This window comes from Canis lupus, chromosome 27, assembly GCF_003254725.2.
Source record: "Canis lupus dingo isolate Sandy chromosome 27, ASM325472v2, whole genome shotgun sequence".
NCBI lineage: Eukaryota > Metazoa > Chordata > Mammalia > Carnivora > Canidae > Canis > Canis lupus.
This window is the reverse complement of record NC_064269.1, coordinates 6,543,729-6,562,312: the sequence shown is the minus strand read 5'-3', so window position 1 is coordinate 6,562,312 and position 18,584 is coordinate 6,543,729. Positions and strand designations below refer to the sequence as shown.

At 42.2% G+C, this 18,584-nt stretch overlaps 2 protein-coding genes and 1 pseudogene across 2 annotated transcripts; 1 reads left to right on the top strand and 2 right to left on the bottom strand.

The window, feature by feature from the left end:
* Positions 1–3,861: 3,861 nt before the first annotated feature.
* LOC112678257 (pyruvate dehydrogenase E1 component subunit beta, mitochondrial-like) lies at positions 3,862–4,926 on the bottom strand (annotated as a pseudogene).
* Positions 4,927–5,571: 645 nt separating this feature from the next.
* Positions 5,572–12,405, bottom strand: LOC112678141 (olfactory receptor 10AD1-like). Its single transcript, XM_025477246.3, has 2 exons — positions 12,244–12,405; positions 5,572–6,639 (listed from the first exon to the last, which is right to left on the bottom strand). The coding sequence occupies exons 1-2, from the start codon at positions 12,403–12,405 to the stop codon at positions 5,593–5,595; spliced, it is 1,209 nt and encodes a 402-aa protein (XP_025333031.1). The 3' UTR covers positions 5,572–5,592.
* LOC112678256 (hsc70-interacting protein-like) lies at positions 12,294–13,790 on the top strand. The gene has a single exon (XM_035707225.2). It carries the CDS (start codon positions 12,404–12,406, stop codon positions 13,511–13,513), a length of 1,110 nt encoding a protein of 369 aa, XP_035563118.1. The 5' UTR covers positions 12,294–12,403; the 3' UTR covers positions 13,514–13,790.
* The last annotated feature ends 4,794 nt before the right edge of the window (positions 13,791–18,584 follow it).

Sequence of the window (18,584 nt, the reverse complement as noted above, 5' to 3'; positions counted from 1 at the left end):
TTAATTTATTTTATCCTTCCCTAGATTTGTTAAGTTCTCATAAGATAGTTTTCCCTAAGGCCAGACAGTGCTCTCTGGGCTTCTTTCTAAATGTTCACTTGTCCCTTCTCCCTACTGATCACAAAAGGATTTTTTCCTAATCTTCATCATGAGAATCTGGTGAGGCTGCTGGAAGTAAAATGCATGAAACTATGAGGGTTCCACGGAGGGCAGGCCCTTCGGAGTTTTTATCTCTGAAGTTAGCCCATTCCCAGTCTCCAATAAGTAGTCGATTCCCCTCTAAGTATTCTGGCCAGTATCCAGTTACTGTTTCTACTCCCAGAAAGCTGTCATTTTCTGTGTTCACCTGTCTCCCAGTTTTTGGGGTGGTGCTTTCCCCTGTGCCTTTAATTCTCTGATAGATCTAAGAAGCGTTGTTGACGTTACCTTGGTTTACCCTTGGTTTTTGGTGATGGTGGAAGTGACAATGTCCAAGCTCTTTACTCTTTCCATGTTGGACCAGACTACTTTTCCTTCTTTGGTAAGTGGGATAATTAGAATTCTGTTTCTTAATTTCCAACCATATGGGTTTCCTTCTAGTTAACTTTTTGATATTGATTTCCAACTTAAGTGCCTTATCATCAGAGAGCTTGGTCTGTGTAACTTCATATCACTGACATGATTTGAGATTTGCGCTGTGGACTAGTATGTGTTCTATTTTGAGATATTTTCAATTTGTGTTTGGTAATATGTGCCTGCTACCTTTACTAGGTTACTGGGCTGGGGGGAAATGGTTGATATACTTAAATAGGAATAATAAGGTGCTTACAAGGATGTGGGAGGGTTAAGAGGAATCAAAAAGGGATGGTGAAACATCCTGGCCTCTCAAGAGAAAGGAGCAGATAACACCTTATTGGGCCAGGGAAGGGAGCTGTAGGAGAAGGCCACCTGACAGTAACCCTGGGACATCAGGGAAGGACCAGGTCAATAAACATCCTCAAATATTCTTCTCCTGCCTTCCTCTATCCTACTAAGTAACTCTTGGTTGAGGCCACCTAGGTTGTAGAAGGCAACCAATGAGGCAACCAACAAAGTCTGTCTTCCAGATACAGACCAGAGGGAAAAGTGTGTATTTAGTTCTAGAGGGGCAAAAGAAAATATGTAGCATACATAAAAGGTAGAGTGAATCCTTTATTTGAGTGGATCATATGGGTGGGGAAATAATAAGTATTGGCAAAAGAAGGAGGCTGTTAAAGTGAATGAGAAAAATGTTGACATTCTAGGAAGTCTTCCCATAAGTATCCCCACATGGTTTTCACGGGCTGCACTAAATGGCAATTGCAGGTGTCCCACTGCAAATAGCAAAGGTGAAGAATGGCAGGATTTAGTTAGGTAGGGATGTGAGATTGATGGGAATGTGGGAAAGATGGCTGCTGGGTGGATGAAGATGGAGCTGAAGTAACAGAGGAAAAGGACAGAGTTTAAGTAAGAATCCATACTAGTGGTAGGCCAAAGGGCATGGTCAGGTAGGAAAAGTCTTATAACTTGAGAAAACTTTATTTTGTAATTTTTTAAAAGATTTTATTTATTTATGAGAGAGAGACAGAGAAAGAGAGAGACAGTAAGAGAGAGGCAGAGACACAGAAAGAGGGAGAAGCAGGCTCCATGCAAGATGCCCGATGTGGGTAGCCCGGGTCTCCAGGATCAGGCCCTGGGCTGAAAGCAGTGCTAAACTGCTGAGCCACCCGGGCTGCCCTTGAGAAAACTTTAGGAGTAGTTGTAGGCTGAGACAGAGACAAACACAGAAGTTTTTGTTTTTGTTTTTGTTTTTTTGAAAATTTTAATTTAGTGGTTCATCACTTACATGTAACACTCAGTGCTCAACATAGCAAGTGCCCTCCTTAAAACCCATCACCCATTTAGAACATCTGCCACCTCCCTCCCTCCATCATCGCTCCTTTTTTGCTCTCTATCATTAAGAATCTCTTATGATTTCTTTCCTTTTCTCTCTTTTTACCCCCTTCTCATGTGTTCATCTGTTTGGTTTCTTAAATTCCATGAGTGAATTCATTTGGTCTTTTTTCTGTGATTGACCTATTTCACTTAAGATAAGACTCTCTGCCTCATCCATGTCATTGCAAATGGCAAGATATCATTTTTCGATGGCTGAGTAAACATCCATTGTATATATAGACCACATCCTCATTATCCAGTCATAAGTTGATGGACCTTTGGGTGATAGTTTGGCTATTGCTGATAATGCTGCTACAAATATTGGGGTTCATTTGCCCTTCAGATCTGTATTTTTGTATCCTTTGGTAAATCCCAATAGTACAGTTACTGGAATATTGGGTAGTTCTATTTTTAACTTTCTGAGGTGCCCCATACTGTTTTCTGGAGTGGGTACAACAGTTTGCATTCCCACCAACAGTGCAAGAGGGTTCCCCTTTTCCTGCATCCTTGCCAACACCTATTGCTTCCTGTGTTGTTCATTTAAGGCATTCTGACAGGTGTGAGGTGCTATCTCATCATGCTTTTGATCTGTATTTCCCTGATGATGAGTGATGTTGAGTATCTTTTCATGGGTCTGTTAGCCGTTTCTGTGTCTTCTTTGGAAAAATGTCTATTCTGTCTTCTGCGCATTTAAAATTTTTAAAATTAATTTATTTTTATTTGAGATAGGAAGAGAGAGATCACGAGCACGATCAGGAAGAGCAGAGGCAGAGGAAGTGAGATTCCCAAGCTGACTCTGAGCTGAGTGGGAGCCTAATGTGGGGATCATTACCACCCTGAGATCACGACCTGAGCTGAAACCAAGAGTCTGAGGCTTAACCAGCTGTGCCACCCAGGCACCCCTACCTATTTTTTAATTGGACTATTCATTTTCAGGTTGTAATGTTGGATAAGTAACCAGGGTTACTGAACCTCAGCACTAATGATTTCTTGGACTGCATAACCCCTTGTGATGGCTGTTCTGAGTATTATAGGATGTTCAGTAGCATCCCTGGCCTCTACCTACTAGGTGCCAGTAGCACACCCTCTTCCTTTTGTGAAAAATAAAAGTCTATTCAGGTATGGCAAAATACCTCCTGGGCGAGAGAATCATCCCTGCTGAGAACCCCTGCTGTAGATATAGGTAATTGACTAGCGGAAGGGGAGAAAGAAGAGATGTGAGCAGAGTCTTAGGAAATGTAGTGTATTATAAATAAAGCAAGACATAGGAAGGAATCTTCATGAAGAAAAGAGAAACATTTAAACTGCACAATAGGCATCCAGCCCATGACAAAGTTTTCCAGTGGAAGCAAACAAATGCACAAAGAGTTAAAGTGCTCATTTTATATTCTATTTATAAAACACAGATGTCACTGGAAGGTTCTCTGACCCTAGCAGTTTTTACTCTATAACTCTCACTCTCAGTTTACAGTCTGGGGAAGTAGGTACTGTCCTTAGCCTTCTTGCTTGCTCCTTTTTTTCCCTCATAGTTAGGAATTCCTTTATTCCTTACCAAACAATCTAATAACAAATGTAGATAATAGTAGCTTTTATCTTTACATACAAGTTGTCATTTTTGGATACATCTTTCTGCAGAACTCTGCCACATTCATACCTTGTCCTTTTGAGAGGGTAAAATTTTACATTAGCCTTATTCAAAGAACATGGTAAGTATAACAGACCAAAACTGCCCCCTCGCCATGGAGTCTAGGGCAGGAGAGGAGAGTTTTTCCATATACAAGCACATTTAAACTTCTTCCAAATACAAAAACATCTGTGTTGTTGCTTTAGAGATAACTTTATGAATCGTAAGGTCTTAACTGTACAATTCAGGTGAAGTGTCAGCAAGTGTTTTAAGTAAATCCCAATAGCTTGAAATTCAAGTCCAAACTAGATATTTAATGTGTTTTTTTAAATTGCAAATTTGATGTCTTTAACCTGAGGTATAGAGTTGTCTTCTAGAATCTTTGCAAAGGCATAGGGACGTCAGCACCAGTGACACAAACTGGAGGAGCATCCAGGAAATTGAATGCAGGGCCTTCCATGATCCTGCCACAAATTTCAGCTCTTACTCCAAACTGTGGCCAGCCTCCTTCCACAGTTATGAGATGATTGGTCTTCATGACACAGGCTTCTTTTGTTTCAATGTCCATCGGTCTGATAGTTCGCGTATTTATCACCTCACATTCAATACCCTCTTTGGATAGCACTGTTGCAGCTTCTAAGCAGTGGCCCACAGGTTTTGAATGGGCAACTATGGTTATGTGTGTCCCTTGCCTTTCTATTTTGGCTTTTCCAATGGGAATCAGAAGATGTTTTGACTGAGCTTCTGAGTGAAATTCAAAAGGAACTCCATACATTAGTTCATCCTATAGCACCACCACTGGATTATTATCCTGAATGGCTGATTTAATAAGTCCTTTTGCATTCTTTGAATTCCAGGAGCTGACCACATTTAAGCCTGGGCAGTACCCATACGGGGCAGCAAAGCACTGTGAGTGTTGGGCAGCCATGCCTGCTGAGGTGTCATTGGGCCCCCTGAAGACTATAGGCATAGGCGGAAGGCCCTCCAACATGTAGTAAGTAGGTCTTGGCAGCTGAATTTATAACCTGGTCAATAGCTTACATAGAGAAATTGAAGGTCATAAATTCACAGATGGGCCTCAACCCACCCATAGCTGTACCCACGGCATTTCCAGCAAAGCCCCTCTCATATATGGGAATATCTATGATTCTCTTATTGCCATATATCTTCCACAGGCCTTGACTAACCTTATATGTGCCATCATACTGGGCAACTTCTTCCCCAAGTAGAAATACCTTCTCATCTCTTTCCAGCTCCTCATCCATACTTTGGTTTATAGCCTCACAGACTGTCACCTGCAGCACCACAGGCGCTATCCAGTGGAAGTGCCTCCTCAGCAGCCCAGACACCTTTTCAAGGGGTCTCTGCATCAGACAGACACTGCCACCATCTTGACCGTGTCCTCTGGCAACCCCTGCTCTTGCTTCTGTCCTTGCACCTTCCCATTAATAATTCACATGTATTTGGCATAGAGGCCCTCCTCTTACCTCCTTTGAGGAGGAATCCAAACCTACACAGTAGTGCTTATTTTTTTCTGGGAACTTCTTGGATAGTTTTGATGCCACCATATAGGTATAATATTGTATACCTCTTAACATTTTTCTCCCACTGACTGCTTTTTCCCTAACTTCTATATCCCTCTGTTTCCCTCCTGGTTCTCAATATGCTCTTTTCTCAAAGATGGAGCTCATGCTAATTGCATTTGTTTTAGAAGTAAATGCCCAAAGACTGTACTGGTACTCTTCTTATTACCATCCTGGAGAAGGCTACAACATTTCTGCCAGTTTTGTAATAATCTTTTCCAATTCATTACACTTGCCACTCCATCACGAACATGTATCATTAAGAGAATTTGAAAGGATAAATCTACATGGGAAGTAATATCATACAGATGAACATTATACATCAACGGGATCTTCTGGTTTGATGCTAGTAGGAAGAAAATGATGAAACTCTTTCCTGGAGCCTTTCAGGATTGGAGAGTTGCCCAGTTGTCAGGGATAGGGGAAGGAACTTCTCTTCCTAAAGGTATCCTACTAGACAGACTCATCCTGGGCCAGGCTGATCCTCCCAAGGGCCCTCACCATGGCTCCCAACATTTCTTTGTTTCGAAAACTATAGATGATGGGGTTGCACATGGGGGTGATGATGGTGTAGAGGAGGGAGAAAGGCTTGTCTTTGTCAGGGCCATGTGTGCTGCGAGGGTTCATGTAAGAGAACATGGCAGAGGTATACAGAAGGAGGACCACAGTCAGATGGGAGGCACAAGTAGAGAAGGTCTTCCCTCGACCTGAGGAGGAGGCTCTGCCAAGGATGGAGGCCAGGATGCGGGCATAGGAGATGACAATGAGCACCATGGGGCTGAGCAGCACCAAAATGGCATCGACAAAGATCATCCTCAGACTAAACCGGGTGTCTCCACAAGACAGGGCAATCACTATGGGGGCCTCACAGAAGAAGTTCTCTATGTGGTTGTCTCTACAGAAGGGATTCCGGAATGACATATACTCAAGAAAGATGCCATTGATCAGCCCAAAGAGCCAGGCAGTACTCACCAGCTTCACACAGACCTGCCGGCTCATGATCTGGGCATAGCTGAGTGGGTGGCAGATAGCAACATAACGGTCATAGGCCATAAAAGCCAAGAGGATGCACTCAGCCACACCCACACAGAAGACCAAGTACATCTGGGTCAAGCAAGAGACAAAAGAGACAATGTGGTTCTTGACCACCAAGTGGATCAGCATCTGCGGGATAGTGGTGGTGATGAAGCAGACATCCAGGAAGGACAGGTGGCCAAGGAAGAAGTACATGGGGCTGTTGAGCCTGGGGTCTGTCCAGGTGATGAAGATGATGAGGCCATTCATGGCCATGGCAAGGCTGTAGAGGGCTAGGAAGAGAGCAAAGAGTAATGCCCGAGTGGAAGAGGAGCTCTGCTCAAAGCCCACGAGGATGAACTCTGTTACTGTGCTGCCATTCCTTAGGTCCACTGTCTTGGACCTGCTTGAGGAGGGAGGACAGGAAAGCACAGGTGAGATAGTTTGTAGGGAATGTAAGGTACTCACTTGAGCCCAGAGACCCAGCTATAAAAGAATAATGAGTGGTGGTAAATGTTTTAGAACTTTAGGAATACATGTAATTGGAAATGTTGTGGGGCAGTGAGGATACCAGGGTCACCACAGGCGGCATACATGGAATTGTAACATCAAAACTGAGGAAGCGATAGTTACACTTTATTCTGATTTGGGCAGGCCTTAAATGAAGTACCACATCTGCCCCAGGGCTGTAAACACTGAAGGATTAGCCACTCTCCAAAATGTGTTCAGAGGTGCAAAGCTAAGATGGTTGGACCTGGTACTCATGGCAAATGAGGAAAGTTTAAGAAAGTTTAAGAAAGTGAGGAATGGAGTATTTGAGGGAACCGCATGCTGGCTGTTAGCTTATAGAAGATCATATTTGGGAGATGTTTACAGATGTATTTTCCTAGAAGAGAAAAAGTGCTCAGCCTTACTGTATGTATTTGAAATGATGAATGGGTTGAAGTTTCAGAGGAAACAATAACATTCTCCCCTTCAGCATTGCCCCTTAGGTGAGAATGATTTGCAAATCTCTGGAAACATCCATGCTTACCCCTTAGCTGAGAATGATTTGCAAATCTCTGGAAAGAGAGTCATCCACTCTCTTTCCAGACTCTCTCTCCCAGTGGTTGTTGCTGCTGCATCCACCACCCATGCTGTGCATGCGGGAGATGGGGCCTAGTTCTGAGCTCTTGCATGCTTTCCTAATGAGAGGCAGTTTCCTACAGAGGTTGGAATATAGGGCTATGCACCGTTGGGTGCAAAGGATGCAACCATTGCTCTGAGACAAGGGAAGGTATGAGTGGGACACAAATACAGCATTTCTGGAATGGACCTTCACAAAACTGATCTGTCTGTTTGCTTCCAGGATAAGTCTTGTTCTTTTCCCATCATCAGAGAATGAGTGTTCAGAATTCTCATGTTCTTTTCTCATTATTGCAACTTTTAGGAAGTCATCATGTTCATGTTTAATCTCTCTTGCACTTTTCAACTTGTCTCTGAGTTAGGATAGAGATATCCCTTCCACTCTCAGATTCTTATAGATGGTTAGTATATTCCTTCTTAGCCTTCGGTTCTGCCAACCACTCTTCTTCATTTTCTTTTCTCTCAGGCCTTTTCCCACACGTTCTTACTCTACCCGTATGTTAGTCTTTCCCCCTCCTTTTTGCACTTCCACTTCTCACTGTTTTCTTCTCCTTCTCCCTTTCTCATATTTGGTGTAGGTGTCTGCCACACAGTGACCTCTGGTTGGACTCCCCTTCCTTCTCTGTCTCTTTAAATATCTCATGTTGTCTATCTTAATTTTAGAACAGACCTACCCCATTACTGCCACTCTTTTCTGCTTTGGATTCCCTCTAGGTGATTCCTGATATGTCAAGGCAGTAGGCAGTTCCCATCACCCGTACTTTGGGATGTTCCCTTAGAACTTGTCCCTAGAACTCCTCTTCAGGGGTGAGAGAGGACAGGAAGGGTCTTAGGGCAATGTTTAACCCGAAAAGTGGCTTGGGATCCTGGGACCAGTGGACATGTTGTGGCTGAGGTCAGAGTCTGGGCAAGGGAAAGCAGTGAGCTATGCTCCAGACAAGCCTGGGACCTGTCCAAGAAGACACTGAAGCTCAACCTAAGAAGGCCCGAGGATCTATAGTAGTATATAAATGCTTATCGTGGTTGATTGTACCAGAAAGAATACCTGGTGAGAAGTAGCATCTAGAACCCTGGTAAATACCGGGGTTAATCAGCCAAGCATTTGTATAAATAAATAGGACAAGGACTTGAAAATCACATCCTACCTCATTCTGTGGGTTGGCTGGTGATGATGTTTATCACTGAATCACTGCAGCAAATAATAGAGAAAATCTCATGGTGTCTGAAGAAAAACTGGTCCACGGAGGATGGCCTGATCTGCTGGTCCACTCTGGAAGGTAGTTGTGGTGGTACCACGTCAGTTCTTTGACATTCATAATGTAGATGATGAATGTTCACTTAAAAATCCCTCTACGTTGCATATGTACTGCACTTTAACTGTCACATATTCCACTTATTAATAAACATAGTTGCTCCCACTGTTCATACTGTATGTTTTTACCTTCTCAGTACCTTTAGTTCTATCCCAGTGCTGAGTTTTAGCAACTTGACTTGAAAAATCACATGCTCTCTTAATTGTTACTTGAGGAATCACCAGCAAGAAAATAACAAAAAATCATATTCCTTTAGCTATAGACAATCCCTTATTATTATAAAACATAAAAACTTATTCTTGTAGTTTTTTCCAAAACAGAATTTTCTGAAACTAGAAATCAGAAATTGTTGATAAGTGGTCTAAAACTAATGGTGAATCTCTAAAATATCATTTTGTTGGTGGTCTTAATAATGGCCGTAGTAATATGTAAATTGGTGTCTCTCTACTTTTAGAAAGATTTGTGAGATTTCGCTGATAAACCAGAAGACGATTATGGGATTTCTTCTGCCAAGGGTATAGATATAAGATAAATAACCACCCATAACCTTTGGGTTTCTTGTTTAAAGAGTCTAGGGTGTGTAATCTCATTTAAATTCATACTAGTTTATTAAATATTTCACACATGCCATGAGTTTTTATTGTAATTTAATTATTTTATCTAATCTAATCAAAGAACCTCTGGTAAGTTATGTTGGCAATGCAGTTGAGCAGAGTTCGGCAAGGAGAGAGGAACAGGGAGGAAGTTTTCAGCTGTGGGTCCAGATTGGCTTCAGAATGATTACACATACTGTTCTGATTCCTTTTAGAACTACTTGCAAGCAAGATACAACTTTACAAAAATTCCAAGAGCCTTTCTGCAGAGCAGTGATTTGTGTTGGAGGAGCAGCCAATAGGATGGTGGACGTAGGACTATTTATGTGTCTTACCCCTTATGGTTAATCATAGACTTAATGGGGTAAGAATACAATGCTAGATACTGTTAGGGGTGGGTAGGGAAGGAATAAGTTCTTCCATATTCCCGATGTTTCCTTTCACATGGCTGAAACTGTGATAACATAACATGCTTGACCTTATTCTTCGTCATTCACATCCTCCCATGGGGAGTGGAGTGGCTTACTGAATTCGTGATTCGAGAAGGAGAAACCAAGCACGAGTTTTCTGTCCCTTTCTTGAGGTCACTTTACCCTTGGGAGTGAGTGGCCTTCTCCAGAGCAGACTCTACCCCTGGTTAGGGAGACTTTGTGGTTGTACAGTCGTGTCAGTTACAGGGGAATAGGTTTGTCTGTTTCATTCTCTGCTTCTGGATTAGGAAACCCAATGTCTGCTTTGTTAAAATAAAGGTGCTGTTTTAGCCTCCACCTGCAACCTGTCTCATTGCTCAGATGATTCAGAACCAGGTGGGAAGAGCAGTGTTATTTGCTGGACCCCTCAAAATCCCTAATGGTATTAGCAGTAGCATAATCACATATATGGAAATAAAATTCAAAGAAAGACGTGATAGAGCTTTGGTTAAAATGACAAGAAACTATGAGTCACAATGATGTCTGAGATGTCTGAGAGGGAAAGTTCTGATGTTACACATATGCTGAATGCTCAAAGCACAACGCTGGTGAGTTAAGGGAGAGAAAAGTATATTACACGATCATAGGAATACAAAGAACAAAGTCTGATTCAGGGTGTCCATGCATCTCAGAGATGTTGTGCCAAAACATGTGTGCATGACAGCATTTTTTTTGGAGAGCTCATAGGCTAATCAACTTCTCAACAGCAACTGGAACCCACAGAGGGTAAGAATCTTGTCATCTAGATATTTGAAGTCACTAAGACTTCTCTTCTTTAGACTGAAAGTGAAAGTTTTCTGTCATCTTGCTACATTGCTTATTTCCTCAAAAGTGTCTCCAAGGAGAGTGGCTGAGACATGGTTGAGCACTCAACTCTACCACTAGTAGCCACTTAATATATTATCACTAAGAGGTCTCAAAAAAAAGTCCACACAAACATTTTATTACTTGCTTGAGTTTTGGCTTCCAGCCCTTATGTTGGAGGGCTCCTAGCTCCTGCTGGGGTTGACCACATGGTAAGTTTTTTTTTCCCCCCCCGTGGGTCACTTAGTGTCCTAGGGCCTAAAATGCTAAAAGGAAGTGAAAATCCTCCTGTTGCTATCCCCCACACCTATAGTCCAATCTTGACCTCATAATTAAAAGGAGAATTAACAGACCTAAAAATATACAGAAAAGGGTTGGGGTGGGTAGGAGGGTACAAGAAGATACCTAATTAAATAGCATATTTATGATATAAGTTCAGAAAATGACATTCTAAATTACCACGGAAGCGGTACTTCTGGCCCTGTGAACCACCAGATATTACCTAGAGAGAATGCCAATATTTTTATATTGGGAGAGGAAGGAGGAGGTGGCAGATATATATATATAAAAAAAAAGGAGCTTCAGTGCAGTTGAGGTAGTTTGCTGAGGGAAAACCTCTATGGTGATCAGTGGTTTTGTTTCATTCAAGTTTAGGACAAGCAGAAATGGTAGTTAGAGGAATTTTCTGTCCCACAGGGCTTTTAAACAATGATACAAGTGCCTCAGGGGTGTAGTTTCCTGCTCTGTAGGTTTTTGAGACTATTTCAATGAAAGTTCCAGTATGTCAGGTCTGGTTTAGACTTGGTCCAGTACAAAGACAAAGGATAGAAACCAGCCTGCATAGTTATCAGTGTCCCCAGGAGGATCCATGGTTCCTCCTCCTAAACTCCTTTCTTATTTAATGGTATTATTTGAACTCTTAGTAACCTAAATCAAAAACCACAAAGTCACCTTCCACTCTCCTCTTTCTAACCTCCATAATATATTAAGTCCCAATAATATTCAATTTTCCCTACTCTCCTACAGACACCCTGAATTCCAGCCACAGCTCACATTCCCCCACAAACACCATAGTTTCTTGACCTCCAGGTCTCTGTGTAAACTAGTCCCTCTTTCTGGAATAGACTCTTCACACATTTTCTCTATTTGACAAAACCCTGCTTTTACAAGACCAAATAAAAAGTGTTAACTCAAGGGGGTTCTTTGAAAATTGAGTGAAGATTTCTATTGCTTCTCAAGACTGAGAGCTAAGAGCCAGGCTGAAAAATCTCCTAATAAAATAAGATTAGATCAACAGGCATCCCTCAGGAAGAAGGCAATGGCATCCACCCTCCTGATTCCAGCTCAGACAAGGTAAGGTTCACTGTAAAGGGGGTAATCAATTTCTAACTAACAGGGACAATGATGATTTAGAAATCAGATTTGAAAAAGCAAAAGGAGGCCTATTAATCTTTCAAAATTATAGACATGATGAAAACCTCTAGAAAGAAATGAGGGTGAACCCTGGATTTGGCCTTGCTAAAAGGAACGGCAACCAGGATCTATAGAGCTCTTTGTTAGTGAGACATCCACAACCAGAGATCAGGAAGATGCACAACTTAGAGTTGTTTGGAAGATTTTGCCACCTATCTGCGGAGGGAGAGAACCAAGTAGTTGTATCTAGCTAGGTGGGGTCTCACATCAGAAATATTGGAGACAGTAAACTACAGTGAGCCTGTTCACCAGGAGCAAAAAGTGAAATTAGAAAGACCTCGTAAGTGAGAACCATTGTCTGCCGGGCCTTACTCTGCATCCTACTGCATCAGCTCCATCATTAGAAAGATTGACACAGGCTTCGCGGTCGCCGCCCCCTTCCACACGGTCACGCTGGGCTAGTACCCGCGCCTGGAACCCGGCCGCAGCCTCGCCGCGCCTGCCGCCCGCCGCCCGCCAGCGCCTCTGGATCATGGACCCCCGCAAAGTGAGCGAGCTTCGGGCCTTCGTGAAAATGTGTAAGCAGGATCCGAGCGTTCTGCACACCGAGGAAATGCGTTTCCTGCGGGAGTGGGTGGAGAGCATGGGGGGTAAAATACCACCTGCTACTCATAAAACTAAATCAGAAGACAATGTCAAGGAAGAAAAAACAGATAGTAAGAAGGCGGAGGAAAACATAAAGACAGACGAACCATCAAGTGAGGAAAGTGATCTAGAAATTGACAATGAAGGTGTAATTGAACCAGATACTGATGCCCCTCAAGAAATGGGAGATGAAAATGTAGAGATAACCGAGGAAATGATGGATCAGGCAAATGATAAAAAAGTGGCTGCCATTGATGCCCTAAATGATGGTGAACTACAGAAAGCCATTGACTTGTTCACAGATGCCATCAAACTAAATCCTCGCTTAGCCATTTTGTATGCCAAAAGAGCCAGTGTCTTCATCAAATTACAGAAGCCAAATGCTGCCATTCGAGACTGTGACAGAGCTATCGAAATAAATCCTGATTCAGCGCAGCCTTACAAGTGGCGAGGGAAAGCACACAGACTTCTGGGTCATTGGGAAGAAGCAGCACATGATCTTGCCCTTGCTTGTAAACTGGATTATGATGAAGATGCTAGTGCAATGCTGAAAGAAGTTCAACCCAGGGCCCAGAAAATTGCTGAACATCGGAGGAAGTATGAACGAAAATGTGAAGAGCAAGAGATCAGAGAAAGAATAGAAAGGGTTAAGAAGGCTCGGGAAGAACATGAAAGAGCCCAGAGGGAGGAAGAAGCCAGACGACAATCAGGAGCTCAGTATGGCTCTTTCCCAGGTGGCTTTCCAGGGGGAATGCCTAGTAATTTTCCTGGAGGAATGCCTGGAATGGCAGGGGGGATGCCTGGAATGGCAGGAATGCCTGGGCTCAATGAAATTCTTAGTGACCCAGAGGTTCTTGCAGCCATGCAGGATCCAGAAGTTATGGTGGCCTTCCAGGATGTAGCCCAGAACCCAGCAAATATGTCAAAATATCAGAGCAACCCAAAGGTTATGAAACTCATCAGTAAATTGTCAGCCAAATTTGGAGGTCAAGTATAATGCCCTTCTGACAAAGCCCTTGCTGAAAGAAAAGCAACTTCGATCACCTAATGGATGTCCCAATAATACAAACCAGTGTACCTCTGACCTTCTCAAGAAGAAAGCTGGGGTGCTGTGAAGAGAATCCCTACCCCTCTGCCCCACATGCAACTGAAACATTCTACAGTGGTTTGTCATTAGGGTATTCATTCAGATAATGTTTTCCTACTAGGAATTACAAACTTTAAACACTTTTTAAACCTTAAAAATATTTAAAAACATTAAAAAAAAAAAGAAAGATTGAAACAAATCCTTACATGGCCAGAAAGATATCCTTGGTTTTCCTTCTGAATTTACACATTATTCAGAATGCTGTGTAATTGTGGCAGTTTTGAAGATTTTCAGATTTGAGAGGTAACTTTGGAATGCCATGATTTTCACTAACACATGTGTATGAACTTTGAGGAATTTAGGAATAAAATTAGAAGGCAACGGGTAACAGATTTTTGCCATGGAGGACCTAACAAAGTTGTACAGACCAAAGCATATGGATGCATGGTTGAGAAGGCATGTGGAAGACAGATGTAAATGATTTCTAAGGAAGGACAACCAATCATCACTGAGAGTCCCTGGAAGCTTCTTCTGCTGGCAACTCTGTTACAACTTAGCAACCCATGTCAATGTCTTACAAACTCACTGCAGAAGTGTTTCTATAGACCTACCATTTCCCCTGTTATCTATTTTAAGTCCATTCCAATATCTCTTTTTCTTAAGTGAGATGGACACTGAGTAGTCTCTTTGCTCCTCACTGGGTATGGTCATAACTGGCCCACAACAGAGATTTAGCCCATTGAGGTAAATTGTAGAAATGTTCTAAATTCTCTCATTGTTTTTTAGTCTTCTGCCTTCTTTTTGGTTCAGCTACCTATTTGCTCCTGGATACACTTCTATCTCTCCCTATATCTCTGAACCTGAGGCCCTCTGGAGTGCCTGCAGTCCGTGACAATGGCCTGGCCTGGCCAACACGTGTTATGCATGTGCCAATGCTGAGCATGGCAGGTGTTTGTGATGGGCTAGATTCCTGTGATGTGCAAAAGGTAAATGTAGGTTACATGCTCTCCCAGAAGATCCTTCCTATTGATCTGAACTAATGGGAGACACCATAAATAATGGAATTACCAAAAATAACCTCAATTTCATATCATAGCTGAAGTTCTAACTTCATATGTTGCCTATCTCCATCCCATAGGACTTGCTCTTCCTTGGCCTTCTCCATTCACTATCTGAGCCCTAATGTGAACTTACTGTCCCATTAGAACCTATAGTGAAACCAGACTACACGTGTTGCTCTTTTCCCTTAATGCAGTCACCTGCCATATGGAAACTTAAAGAGTAAAAGAACCAAAAAACCAAGGGAAGGAGAAAGGAAATGATATGCAAAGGTATGCCTAATGATCTTCCTCTGAATGAGTGTATGTCCAAAGCGGGATGAATAAGAAATTGGAGACTTTAGTAATCAAGAATTATTCAACATGGGAAGATTAGATAATTTCAGCTGTTCTGTGGTATTAGTGAATCTCAGCTAATTTCCATTGTAAATTTCGAGAAAGAAATCTGGAATGGCTCTAAGGAGCTTAGAGAAGAAAGAGAAAAAAATGAGAGATCGTGAGAGAGAGAGAAAGAGGGAGAGAAGTGCATACTGATAGAAGAGAAAAAAGCTGAAGCACAGAAAGATTCCTAGACTAACAAATGGATGATTTTAGAAGGTGAATACCTATATATTTAGACACTCAACAAATATCTGGAACCTGGTATCTCACCTTATAGGGAAGCAGTGAGGCTAAGAGGCTAAGGACAGGGACTATAGAGGCAAGCATACCTGAAATTCAAACTTGACATTGTCATTATAATGTGCAGTTGGCTAGCTGAGTCACAAGTTTTTTCTCCTATAAAATAAGGATTAGCTAAAATAACATGTAATTAGAGGTTGCCATGTATTGCACATTAAAAAACATTAGATGTGATCTCTGTTTCTTCTCCCTCTCTCTGTGGTTTCACTTCACATGTGGAAGGACTACTGTAAACATCTGGCCAGCTTCCCAAGTACAGAAACCAAGAGAAAGAGGAGGATCTCCTTATTCATAATGGTTACTGCCTCTCTCTGTCAGGAAGATCTTTCCATCTAACTCAGTTTTAACCCCCAAATATTTGAGTCCCATTTACTCTTAATCTGGCTTACAGAAACATAGCAAAAACATCAGCCTCAAGCTCTGGAGCACAATCACTAAGGGAGGATCATCCTTGAATCACTTTTCAACCTCTCTTTCTCCAGGGAACAAGAAAGCAAAATACCAGGTAAGTAGAAAATACCCACTTTCACAAACACCAAGCGGAAGGATCGAGAGAAGAAAGAAATGAGAAAAAGTAGTCCTAGACATAGTAGAGAGATCCCACCCACACCAAACAAAAAAGGAGAAAAGTTAAAGCCAAAGAGAGAACTAGAGAGACTGCAATAGAGAGAAGGAACTAGGAAAAGTTTTCACATGTCATAAAACGGTGTATAGAATTCCCCTGGCTATTTGGGGTCTTTTCTGATTCCACACAAATCTTAAAATAATTTGTTCTAACTCTCTGAAGAAACTCCATGGTATTTTGATAGAGATTGCATTAAACGTGTAAATTGCCCTGGGTTACATTGACATTTTCACAATATTAATTTTGCCAATCCATGAGCATGGAATATTTTTCCATCTCTTTGTGTCTTCCTCAATTTCTTTCAGAAGTGTTCTATAGTTTTTAGGGTATAGATCCTTTACCTCTTTGGTTAGGTTTATTCCTAGGTATCTTATGCTTTTGGGTGCAATTGTAAATGGGATTGACTCCTTAATTTCTCTTTCTTCAGTCTCATTGTTAATGTATAGAAATGCCACTGACTTCTGGGCATTGATTTTATATCCTGCCACACTGCCAAATTGCTGTATGAGTTCCAGCAATCTTGGGGTGGAGGCTTTTGGGTTTTCTGGGGGATCACAATGCCAGATTTCAGATTGTACTACAAAGCTGTGGTCATCAAGACAGTGTGGTACTGGCACAAAAACAGACACATAGATCAATGGAACAGAATAGAGAACCCAGAAGTGGACCCTGAACTTTATGGTCAACTAATATTCAATAAAGGAGGAAAGACTATCCATTGGAAGAAAGACAGTCTCTTCAATCAATGGTGCTGGGAAAATTGGACATCCACATGCAGAAGAATGAAACTAGACCATTCTCTTTCACCATACACAAGGATAAACTCAAAATGGATGAAAGATCTAAATGTGAGACAAGATTCCATCAATATCCTAGAGGAGAACACAGGCAACACCCTTTTTGAACTTGGCCACAGTAACTTCTTGCAAGATACATCCATGAAGGCAAAAGAAACAAAGGCAAAAATGAACTATTGGGACTTCATCAAGATGAGAAGCTTTTGCACAGCAAACGATACAGTCAACAAAACTAAAAGACAACCTACAGAATGGGAGAAGATATTTGCAAATGACATATCAGATAAAGGGCTAGTTTCCAAGATCTATAAAGAACTTCTTAAACTCAACACCAAAGAAACAAACAATCCAATCATGAAATGGGCAAAAGACATGAAGAGAAATCTCACAGAAGAAGACATAGACATGGCCAACAAGCACATGAGAAAATGCTCTGCATCACTTGCCATCAGGGAAATACAAATCAAAACCACAATGAGACACCACCTCACACCAGTGAGAATGGGGAAAATTAACAAGGCAGGAAACCACAAATGTTGGAGAGGATGCGGAGAAAAGGGAACCCTCTTACACTGTTGGTGGGAATATGAACTGGTGCGGCCACTCTGGAAAACTGTGTGGAGGTTCCTCAAAGAGTTAAAAATGGACCTGCCCTATGACCCAGCAATTGCACTGTTGGGGATTTACCCCAAAGATACAGATGCAATGAAACGCCGGGATACCTGCACCCTGATGTTTATAGCAGCAATGTCCAGAATAGCCAAACTGTGAAAGGAGACTCGGTGTCCATAGAAACATGAATGGATAAAGAAGATGTGGTTTATGTATACAATGGAATATTCCTCAGCCATTAGAAATGACAAATACCCACTATTTGCATCAACGTGGATGGAACTGGAGGGTATTATGCTGAGTGAAGTAAGTCAATCAGAGAAGGACAAATATTATATGTTCTCATTCATTTGGGGAATATAAATAATAGTGAAAGGGAATATAAGGGAAGGGAGAAGAAATGTGTGGGAAATATCAGAAAGGGAGACAGACATAAAGACTCCTAACTCTGGGAAACGAACTAGGGGTGGTGGAAGGGGAGGAGGGCGGGGGGTGGGGGTGAGTGGGTGACGGGCACTGAGGGGGGCACTTGACGGGATGAACACTGGGTGTTATTCTGTATGTTGGTAAATTGAACACCAATAAAAAATAAATTTATTAAAAAAAAGAGAGAATAAAAAAAAATAAAACGGTGTATATGTGGAAAAGTTAGGAATAGGTGACCCTGCAGGGAAGGGACAGAGAGAAGCTCATCAGGAGACAGAGAACTAAGGACCCAAATCATGGCACAGAATAAATGAGGAGAAAAGCCAAAGGTGGAAAAAGAGACTGAGAGGGTGACTAGGCAGGCTAGGCATAGCTCCCTGGTCATTTGGAATCAGAATCAAATAGCCAGGTATTAAGGTACTGCTCCCTCAAGTTCTGGAAATGAAAGACTGAGCTTCTGGATTGTCTCCCTCTCTGCATCAGTTACAGACGGGTCTTTGCAAACCAGACTGGCCCCACCAGACACATGCAAGGCACGTGCCCCTCATCCAGAGGCATGAGCACTGCTGGGCAGACTCTGAGAGCCTGATGGAAGCTCAGGGGGGTGATTCAGAGAACAGAGTAGTCGGGAGAGAATTAGAAAAGCAGAGACGGAGGTAGGCAACTAGAGAGGGAAAAATGGACAAGCTGGAGGTTAATGGAGTCTCCTTCATGGCCTCCATGTGCAGACCCTTGGTGGCATCTGAACACAGGTGGTCACTGAGGGAACCAGGGGGATTAAT